The 11,291-nt window shown below is 49.1% G+C and overlaps 1 protein-coding gene across 2 annotated transcripts in view; it reads right to left on the reverse strand.

Annotated features, from left to right (window-relative positions):
• LOXHD1 (lipoxygenase homology PLAT domains 1) overlaps positions 1–10,731 on the reverse strand; it is a 169,413-nt gene extending 158,682 nt beyond the window's left edge. For both annotated transcript variants that reach the window (XM_070627589.1, XM_070627588.1), the window contains exons 1-2: positions 10,602–10,731; positions 4,261–4,375 (exon numbers count right to left, since the gene is read on the reverse strand). In XM_070627589.1, the coding sequence (XP_070483690.1) occupies positions 4,261–4,375; positions 10,602–10,731 (245 nt within the window). The remainder of the gene's footprint in view (positions 1–4,260; positions 4,376–10,601) is intronic.
• Positions 10,732–11,291: the final 560 nt, after the last annotated feature.

The following is an 11,291-nucleotide window of genomic DNA, read 5'->3' on the forward strand; positions in this document are numbered from 1 at the left end:
ACCAAAAGAATGGGCAGAGTGAGCTCTCCGCACTGTCTCAGGACCACACTGGGGCATTCCAGGGCTTTCCAGACTATGAAGCAATCGTCCAAGGCATTTACAAGGCGGAGACCAACATCTTCTTGGCAATAAGAAAAAGGCCTTCTGCATGGCAGGAGTCTCTCTCTTCAGAGGAGGGAGAGGAAAGGACTTCAGGGACAGGCCTGGACCGACTCCCTTCACTCAGGGAGGGGCCAGGATAAACCCAAACAAGCCCCAACCCCAACCCCAGCCCACTCGGGCTCAGATTCCCAAATCCCCACTTCTGCTAAGTCAGGATGCAAAGGCCTGTGGGTTCCAGAAAGCTGACTGGGGCTGGGGTGGAAAGAGCAAAGGACTGCGGGTCCCTGGTCAGAAGAAACAGTAAAACACAGGTGTCTTCACATTTCCGTACGGGAGACTGAGGCTTCACCGTGGCTCCTGGTCCATCCGCAAATCAAGGCTAATGCCTGTGCCTGTGCCTGCTGTGCAGCAGGGACCCCACCCTACCCAGAGCATCTACAGGCCGCATAGGGCATTTTAGCCACCCACCGGACAGAGCCAGCAGGCTAAAATGCTAGGCATTCTCTGACACTCTCAGGTGGTTAACTCTCAGCAGGAGAACCGTGTTGCAGAAGATACATGAGACCCCATCCTTTTGCCATATTCTGAACACGTGACCCTGTGTTGAGGGTGGTCCTGGCTAACGGAGGGGAACCCAGACATGAGGGCTTCCTCTGGGAGCCAGAGGTGTTGGCACTAAGTGGTGTGGGGGTTGGGGTGGAGGCCAGCTAATGGGGAGTCCAGGTGAAGGTGTCACACTCTTTGCTGCCTAAGAGAGAGTCCAGTGTGCACGGAGGAACTGAGACATCAGACAGTGAAGATGAGAATGAGCAGCATTTTCATATCAGGCACCAAAGTTCTCCTTGCAGCAGAAATTATTTTGCACTGGAAAAAATATCCTGATAAGCCATATGGGAGCAGAAGGTGACGTTCTGGAGCAGAGGAGAAAAAGCACAAGAAAGAACAGGAATTGAGGGAAGAAAGATAAAAGAGGCTGTGGGAGAAGCAAGAGAGAAAGGAGGGTGAGAGACAGAGCCAGAGGCTGCGGAGAAAGGGGTCAGGGAGAAAGTCCAAGAAAGCTGGAGGCTTAATGTTAAGACTAGGGGCCTATCTCATATTCCGTTTGAAGCTGTTGGCATTGCTGCGATGTGAACTCTCTCTGGTGCCCTGAGCTATTAGTGAAGGATGATAGACACAAAAATGCCTTGGAGCATGTGCGTGTGTAAGGCAAAGAAAAGGAGCTCAGTTCCAGTGGACACATGGGTTTGGGTTTGGGGTGACAGGGTGTGGTGAGGAGGGAGCAGCAGCAGATAGGGAGATGAGAGATTTCGAGACCAGTGGGCATTCCAAGCCAGACCCCAGGGACCAGCGTGGGTGAGGGCTGGGCTGGGTTAACGGCATCTAAATCTCACAGAGCTCAGTGACCTCTGCCGCTATCTGCATCTGGGTTACAGGAGCAACCTGGAATTCCTCGGAGAGCAATGCTCCCCTCCCAGACCCGAGGTCTCCATCTTGAACTGAAAGCATCTTAGATGGCGAGGATTGTGTCTACGCAATTCTCTTTGTAGACATTTTCTCAAGTATTGCAGCAGCCAGACTCTGGTCTCCTCCTTCCCATTTATCTGCTCACCGTGGTCAGATTCATCTTTCTTGGCTGCATAGTAAGTGGACGCTCCGTTGATCAGCTTTCAAGCAAGGCCTTCTACAGTCTGGTCCTCCCCTGCCTTTCAGGCCCCATAGGCCTGTGGTGCCCCTTGCTGCCTCTGTACTTTTGCACGCTAACCCCCTTGGTCTCAAGTACCCTCTTTCTTCCCCCTCTTTCTTCCCCTTTCTTATCTGAGTCCTTTTCACCACTTGAGGCCCAGATTACATGTCCTCTCCTGCACAGTCATGCTCTAGCCACACTGATACCACATCATTTACTGAGCTCTGACTATTTGCAAATGACTGGGAATGATGCTGGAGGCACAAAACAGACCTCCCCTCACCTTCTGGCTCTACCTGGCATCTCTCTGCGCATCACCTCTCCAGTCTCTCCAAGGCACACAGCCGATACTGCAAACCGTGCCCACATCCCTGAAAACACCCACTCTCCTGGGCTCCTGCAGACCCCTCCTGACTGCCAGATTGGGGTCCTGGCCAGGCCTGTGCTCTTGCCACCCAATCTGGGGCATCACACAGATATAGGAGAGGCCACACCAGCAGACCCATGGAGTGACTGGGGGGACGTTGGCCTCCATGGGGGGTAGGCCTGGAGAAGCTGGCTGCTGCGTGTGGTTTCAGCAGGACCTGGAGACCCCTGAACCCACCAGCTCATTCATGGCTCAGACCTCTTTACTATGATGCAGTCTTTCCTTCCTCACTGAGAAGGAAGGCTGGGACTCAAACTCCTGGAAATGGGGACTCAGTGACAAACCTTAACACTGGGTTATAAACCGTGACTCTGGTGGCCTTCCTGAGAGGATATTTGACAAATGAAAAAGGTGAGGGGCAAGAGTCTGAAGACACTAGATGCACAAAGGAAGGAAAGACAGCGAGGAACCACCATGAAAGGAGAAAATGGTTCTTTTTGTTTGAAAAAGACAGACCAGGATTCCAGAAACCAGATTGGCCAACTCCCCAGGGTCTGGTGGCTTCTCCCTGGAGGGGTGCACTCTGGGGAGGTCACATGGCAAAGAGGATGGACATTTCATGTATTCTCGTTACCGTGCCCACATCACTGGAGGGAAAGACTTCCACAAGCGAGTCACTCTGCAGTGTAAGTGGTACAAGAAGGCGGGTACCCTGTTCTGCGGAAACGGACAAAATAGGAGGTTATGCCTGCCTGGACGCTGCAGCATTTACACCGTAGCCCGCATTCGGGGTAAACACGTGACACGGGGCCTGATCAGTCTGCTAAGCACAGAGCTCAGGGATGTCCCGGCCTGCGGACCCCACCCTTCCACTGCTTCCTCAGCCGTCCCTGAAGGTGCCAAGACGTAGACCCCAGAGGCCACAACTTGCAGCCCCAGGAGACCTTAAAGAGAATCTCCCACACACCCTCCAGGGCCACGGGGCCATGTACTCAAGGAAAATTCTACACCAAGAACCTGAGGTTTGAGGACCAGCTTTACCACCAAAAAGCTCCGTGGCTCAGAGCTACTCACCACTCCTCTCCAGGCCTCAGTTTCCCCATGAATGGGTTGAAATAGATCTAGTGGTTTTCAAATTTTTCTTGGCTGTGGAACTCTTGGCTCAAATAGAATTTGACTCAGAAACTGGTTGGCGCACATAAGACATCCATATGTCGAGCTGCTCCGGAGGGAGGAAGGACAGGAGCATGGTGAGCTCAGAACCAGCTGATCGCTCCCTGGTTCCATTCAGCCAGACTGAAAACCAGCTGCCTAGACCATCCCTGCAGCCTCTAGATGTCTCTGGATTTCTATGATTCTGCGAAAGTGTTCTCGTGTTTTACTGCGTGTTGATCTGTGTGCTCACGTGTGTGGTGGGGAGAGAGAATAGAAAAGAAGAGAGAGCAGCCCCTGCTCTCAATGGGTTACAGCGAGATGGAGAACACAAGGCGTACACACAAACACAGATACACACACAAGCACATCTACACAAACAGGCACACACATAACTAATCCATACGGTTGACTCGAGTGTGCCTTAGCTGGCAGGCAGGTTTACGATGATGTCGGTCCCTGGGTGAGATATAAGTGCAGGGCACTTTAAGCTCACGGCTCTCTCGCATGCATGATCTTGTTTCCTCCTCTCAACTGCCCTGTGAGTTTGGTAAAAGGGGAATTATCACTTCCAGATCATACATGACGAAGCCAAGGCGTTGGATGCAAAGAGATTCGGCCAAAGTTACATAGCAACTAAGTGGTAAAGCTGGACCTAGACCCAGATTCTTGGTCCTGAGTCCTTATTCTCCCACATCAAGGGACAGGCAATGTGAATTCTTGGTAATTCTGAGATCCAAAGTAGGCATTACTGTACAAAAAATCAAAAGAGGAGCTGAGGAAGATCGACAGGAAATCACTGGGAGAGACCTGCCTGACATGTGGTCTGTCACGAGCAGAGGCCCTGTACCACTTAATGCGGCTGTGGACACACACGTCCTCTCCTCTGGGTTCCAGAACCACAGCAAACCCAGCTAACAGCTCAGGACCCCACCATGGCCGAGTTGGTACTCACTTGCTGGTGAGATGGAGCTTGGGAGAGAGCCCGTTCTCTCCAAAAATGGTGATGAAGACATTGGCGTCTGTTCCTGCGCCACGAACGTCCCCTGTGGCTGTGACCACCTCATACACTGAAGGAGGAAAGGAGAAAACAGATGGCAAATGCAGAAGAAAACCCAGAATCCGAAGTGGGCTTGGAGAAGCCATAGCTCCTGCCAGCCCCGCAGGGGATGCCCAGCCACAGAGGACTCTATGAACCCCTGCTACAACCCACAAGCCTCTGAGCCAGCGTCAGACCCACACCAAGTCCTGCTGCGAGACCAATCCTCCCACTTAACGCTGAGCACTCATTTCACAGGTGAGGAGCCTGAAGACAGGGGACAAGCTGAGGTCACACTCTATACAGTGTCAACACAAGAGGCCCAAGGCCTCCGGACACTCAGTCTGTGATCTTTCCGACACAACACAATGATGCCCTCCTAGACAGCTTTCTTCAGAGCCTGCACCTGGCTCTCACCTTCCTCTCTGCTCTCTATCCAATGCAGCGGCCTTACCAACCCTCCCCTCCCATGACTCCCTGGGCACTGCCACTGCAGTCTCAGGATAAGCCGTCCCAAGGCTGGGTGGTGCAGAGCTTTGCCAGGGAGTCCCTCTTTGGTGGGAGGATTGATTTCCTCTCTTTGTCTCCTTGAAGCTTGTTCTGTTTGCTGTCAACACCTTTCCTTTGGTGTCCCTGGTTCTGATGAAGGTCCCCATCAAGGCACCGTGAGGGGGAGAAAGGGAGCAGTACATTTGCATGACTCCCTGTCTCTTGGGATAACCAAAGCCTTAATTCTTCACAGTCTACACCACAGGGGTGCCCAACCTGCAAACAACTCCTGTGTCCCTCCTTGGGACACCTCCAGGACCCGCAGTGTTGCCCACATGTCTTGCACATACACAAGGGCATTTCCAAACTAAGTGTTCACGGGAGAATGACCAGCATGGTGAAAATTCTAGAACCACATCACATGAGAGGAAACATAGAGGCCTGCGGATATTTGGTTTGGAGAAAAGGAGAGTCTGGGATACAGGTGAGAGATGAAGAAACTTCTCAATAGTTGATTCAAGGGTACACAGCTACTTCTTAAACAGGACACTAACCATTTAAAAAAATTGACTAATTGGACTTAATAAAATTAAGACCATCAAGAGAATGAAAAGGCAAGCCACAGACTAGAAAATATCTGGAATGCGTAGGTCCAGCAAAGGACTCATACCAAGAAGATGTAAAGAATTCACACAAATCAGTAAGAAAAAGAGAGACCACTCAATTTTTTTAATTGGCAACAATATCCTTAAAAGATAAACATACACTTAACATAAGATTCAGAAATTCCACTTTTAGATATTTACCTAAGAGAAATAAAAACACGTCCACAGAAAGATCTGCTCTCAAATGTTCTGGCAGCTTTATCCATAACAGCCCTAAACTGGAAACAACCGACATGTCCGTCAACAGGTGAATGGACAAACAAATTGTGGTATATCCGTACAATGGAATACTACTCAACAATAAATAGGAATGAACTACTGACAGGCACAATACGGAAGACTCTCAAGCACATTATGCTGAGCAAAGAAGTCAGACACAAAACACTACACACTGTAACGCCATTTATATGAAACTCTGGAAAAGACAAATCTAGTCTGTTATAACAGAAAGTAGGACATGGTTGCCTGGGGTTGGGAATAAGGGGGATTGACTGAGAAGGGGTGCAGGGAACTTTTGGTGGATAACTTGAATGTTCTATATATAGGTTGTGCAAGTGGTTGCACAGATGTATACCTTTGTCAGTACTCAAGCAGCACATTTAAAATAGATGCATTTCATTGTAAAGTAAATTCTATTTCAATAAAGGTGAAAAATGGGCAAAAGACAAATAGGCATGTCATAAAAGAGGGTATCCAAACGGCTGATAAACATATGGAAGAGTGCTCATCGTTATAACGCATCAAAGAAATGCAAATTAAAATTACAATGAGATACTACTATGTACCCACCAGAATGGCTAAAATTAAAGACTGACAATATTAAGTATTGGCAAGAATGTGGAGCCTCTGGCACTCTCATACATTGCTAGTGGGAGTGCAAATTTGTGTGAGCACTGGTATCTAAAGTTACTCCCACCCTAGGACCCAGAAATTCTACTTCCAATTATAAATCCAAGAGAAATGAGTGTGTGTGTCCAACAAAAGATAGGTACAAGATCTGTAGCAGCTTTCTGCATCAAAGCTAAAAACTGGAAATAAACCCAAAGTCCACCAACAATAGAATGGTTAAATAAATGATGATGTATCTATAAAACACAACAGTATACAACAATAAAAAGAACAGACTATATAACATGTCACAGCATGGATAAACCTCTCAGATATAATGTTGAGTGAAAGAGAAGCTAGACACAAAAAAGTGTATACTGTATGATTCCATTTATATGAAGTTCAAGAACAGAAAAACCTAACGTGTGGTGACAGAATCAGGAGAGCTGTTACCTCTGGGAAGGAGAGTGAAGGAGCTTCCTGGAGGTTGGAGATGTTCTGTGTCCTATTCTGAATGATGGTTACAGAAGCATGCACATGTGTAAAAATTCATCACACTATACATTTATGAGCTTTGTACTGCACATATATTATTCCTCAATTTTAAAATTTTAATTTAAAAAGTTCATATAGCTGAAGAACTATCTTGTGGAAGTCAAAAAATATCTTGTGGAAGACAAAATTCTGTTTGGCTCCAGAGGGGAGGACCTCAACTAATAAAGTCCCCTGGTCAGCAAAAAGCGTCAACAGCAATATAGGGTTGCTCCTGGCACATAGCCTGGACAATGAGAGATGCTCAATAAATAATTACCTGGATGAATGAATGAGCAAATAAATGAATGAATGAAACAAGCAATGAAATAAATATGAACTGTGGAACTAAATTGACCAGTATTTGAATCCCAGTTCTACCATTACTGGCTATGAGATTTCAATCAAATTTCTTACTGAGCCTCAATTTCCTCATCTCTGAAGTAAGGATAATTTCTTCCTTGAAGGATTATGATAAGGATCAAATCAAATCAAATAAAGTTTTCAACATTCATACTCACTGACTTAGCATTTCCACTTCTGGGAACTTATCTTACAGACACTCTTCCATAGCTGGATAAAAGATATGCATTCCATAAGGGGTAGACTGTTATCATCATCTCCACATCATCATCATCACCACATTATCCTCACCATCATCACATCATCATCACCTTCATCGTCATCATCATCATCATCACCACCATAATCATTTCCATTATTGTCATCATCATCATCATCACCCCCATAGTCTCCATTAACAACATCCCCAAGAAGGATGCCTTGGAAAATTATATCCCAACAGATGCTGGGAAACCCCAGACTGGGATGCAGGAGAGGAGAGGGTCCAGGGCTGGAAGCTTGTGCAGGATGGCCTCCGCCGTCCCTTCAGATCTCAGATTCTGGTATTAGTCACTCTTCCCCTCCTGGGCCCCAACTTAGTCAGGAGATAGACCAATGCGCCAGGCTCAGCCTTCCCTCAGAGCATTGAGGGAGCTCTCTCCTCCCTCTGGCTGTTGGTGAACTCCAGCGTGGCCTGGGGGCAATGCAAGGAACAGAGAAGGAAACCTAGGACTTTCTCCTCTTCCTTCTTCCCCATCACACTCTCCAAGGTTCTCTCTGTAATGCAAGAACCCAGAGCTCAACGGGAGTAGGAGACGTGTCATTCTAGAAGTGAGAGGGTAACAATGACAGTGCAGGTGAAGCTCAGCATGTGACTATCATCCACGTTTATTGCGCACGTCCTGCAGCTGACTGGACAGTCAGTGGGTCTGTGTCTCAGAAATGTCAATGTGGCGCCCACCTCTCTAGGCTCTTCTCCAGCTATTTTTACCACAGTCAAGATTGGGCAATACAAGAGCAACGACCAGCCAGACTGGCTAGATCCAAGTATTTGTCAATACTCAAGCACCACATTTAAAGTAGATGCATTTCATTATAAAGTAAATTATATTTCAATACAGGTAAAAAATGGGCAAAAGACAAATAGGCATGTCTTAAAAGAGGATGTCCAAATGGCTGATAAACATATGGAAAAGTGCTCAGCATTATTACTCATCAAAGAAATGCAAATTAAAATTACAATGAGATACTACTATGTACCCACCAGAATTGCTAAAATTAAGGACTGACAATACTAAGTATTGGCAAGAATGTGGAGCCACTGGCACTCTCATACATTGCTGTGGGAGTGCAAATTTGTGTGAGCACTGGTATCTAAACTTACCCTCTCCCTATGACCCAGAAATTCTACTTCCAATTATAAATTCCAGAGAAATGAGTGTGTGTGCTCATCAAAAGATGTGTACAAGATCTGTAGCAGCTTTCTGCATCAAAGCTAAAAACTGGAAATAAACCCAAAGTCCACCAACAGCTATTTGCCAGCTTTGTGGTCTTGGGTACGTTACTCAACTTCACTGTGCCCCAGCTTGTTCACCTGAAAAGGAAGATAATAAGAACCTAACCCATCTTGGTGGGCTGCTGTGAAGATGAAATTGGTTCAGATGAGAGAAGCGCTCAGTGTAGTATCTGGCAGCATCATGAGATGAAAACGGAGACCTGCCTTGGGAAAGGATATTTGAAGTTCTTGTCCTCTCTCCTGCTTGTGACCTTGTTGAAGTCACTTAGGTTCTCAGAGCCTCGGTCCTTAACCTGTGAAATGGGACTAATCACACCGCCTTGACTCTTCTCGGGGATGTTGAGGATCAAATACAAGAACGTGAAAAGGCTTCAAAAAGGGTGAAAAGAAGAGGGAACACAAGAGGGATCATATGGTCACACTGCAGCACAAACTGAAGTGGACAGGGTGGCAGCTATGAGAGGCTCTAGAATGCTCTTACCAGCAGCCACGTGGGCTGAGGAGAATCACCCCAGCAGCTGAGAGTGTTTGTCAAGGCTGCTGCCCCCACATCTAGCCTCAAAGCCTCTCCTGCCACCAGACAGTCAGAGCTTGGAGCACACACGCTGGGAGAGGGCAGCAATGCCTCTCTTGTTCTAGGACCCTCTTTCCCTCCCACAAACCCCGTCTCCACCCCAGGAGATGCCCAGGACACTGTGCTGAGAAAGTGGTCCTAGCTGAACCACAGCCTTCCTGGTGCCTCAGCTGTGATCACAGTCTGGGCCTGTGCTGGGAGCTGGATGAGAAGGGAGGACAAGCTCAGGAGGCCCCACCCTCCTGGAGGTCAGGGTGGCTGAGGCTATGAGCCCAACACGCCAGACATGCATGAAATGATGGAACAATGGAGAACGGCATGTAATCAGGGAGCTCACAGTGGACTGGAATTAAGGAGGGCTTCATGGAAGAGGGGGACCTGAGCTGGGCTTTCAAAGTTAGGACAGCAAGACAGAGAAAAGGGGGAGTGAACAAGCCCAAGAATAGGCACAGAGCAGGCGTTCAATAAATATTTGGTGAATGAATGAATGAGTGAGTGAGTGAATATGGTGCCTACAGGAACTAGTGAGCCACTCTGGAGTAAGCCCTGAGAATTTAAATGCCTTCGGGGACCAGGTGGGCTGCATCAATGAGTAAAAGAGACGTAGTGTGAGATGAGATGATGGGGAGAGTCTGACACACTGGGAGTCCGCCGCCTGTAGGAGTCCACAGTCAAACGTGTTTTAAAATACTGTCAAGGCAAAACAACAACAACCAAAATAAAATAAACAAAAAAACCCTCTGCAGGCCAAAATTGGCTCCCAGATCCCCAGTTCACTCCTCCTCTGGTGTCCCTGGCAAGAATGTAGAGCATTACAAAGCAGGTCACATAAATGCCAGAGGAAGATGAGATTCAAAGGACAAGACCTTGGGGTCCAGAGCCCCAAGTGCCCTCCCCATATGGGCCACAGCATCTCGTTGCAAAGCCCCAGGGTGGATGAGAGGAGGGTCAGGACTCCTCCCCACCCCTCAGAGCACCTGTCGGGCACTCTGCCTGACACAGGCCACATCACGGAGACCAGGCTGGAACGTGGCTCCTGGGATGTCCAGGACCTGGACAGTGTGGGCACTGCGGTTCTAGTCTATTCTGTGCCCCTAAGACTCTGACTAAGGGCAGGTTGCCTTGCCTCTCTGTACAGGCAGGACCCTAGTGTAATGCTTGCCCCATTTACTCTGAGGAGATGTAACTGATGCAATAGGATAATCCATGAGGAAAGGGTTAGGTTGGAACCTAAAATTCCTCCCTCAAAGCAAGAGACATGACCCCCCCACCCCAGTGTGCCCCTGCCTGTGCCCCTGGGCCAGGACCACACCTTTGGCCTTGTAGTACTCGTGCTCCAGCTCCTCCTCATTGTCTTCCGAGGCGTAGTTCAGCAGCTCCTGCTCGTACAGGGCTAGGAAGTCGATGTCTTTCTTTCTCCTCTTCTTCTTCTGGGGCATCATTTTGCCGGCTGCCCCTTCCTGGCTCTCGCTGGCTCACTGCGCCCACCTCCTTGGCCGGCAGCCTCTCTCCCTGAGCTCCCGCACCCACGGGCCTCCTGTAGCCTCAGGTCTGGGTGGGCCAGAGACCACGCTTGAGTCCCCCGTGCCCACAGTGCTGCTCCTGCTCGCCTGAGCCAAACCTCGGTGCTGTGTCTCTCCCCTGCCTCTCTCCCACCCCTCTCTCTGCCACCCTCTCCCGGCCACCTCCTCCTGCACCTGCTCTGGGGTTTCTCCTTGGGCCTCATCACTTATTTATGGAGACTGAGGGCAGGGTGTCCTCCTTACCCCCCGCCTCTCCCCACCGGTTCCCTCTCTCCCTTCATAGAGAATCAGGTGACATTGAGCCCTTGGCATCTGTTTCTCACCTGGCCACACAGCAAGGGGGCCCCCTGGGACCCCTCCAGGCCACCCCAGGAGCACGTGGGGGCCTCCCACCATGGAGATCTCCCTAACCTTACAGCCCTTGAGGGCTGTGAACTGCCTCCCCCCAGAGCTGGGACCTTCCTGAGGAGCACAGGGCC

The sequence above is a fragment of the Equus przewalskii genome, chromosome 7 (genome assembly GCF_037783145.1).
Source record: "Equus przewalskii isolate Varuska chromosome 7, EquPr2, whole genome shotgun sequence".
Taxonomy (NCBI): Eukaryota; Metazoa; Chordata; class Mammalia; order Perissodactyla; family Equidae; genus Equus; species Equus przewalskii.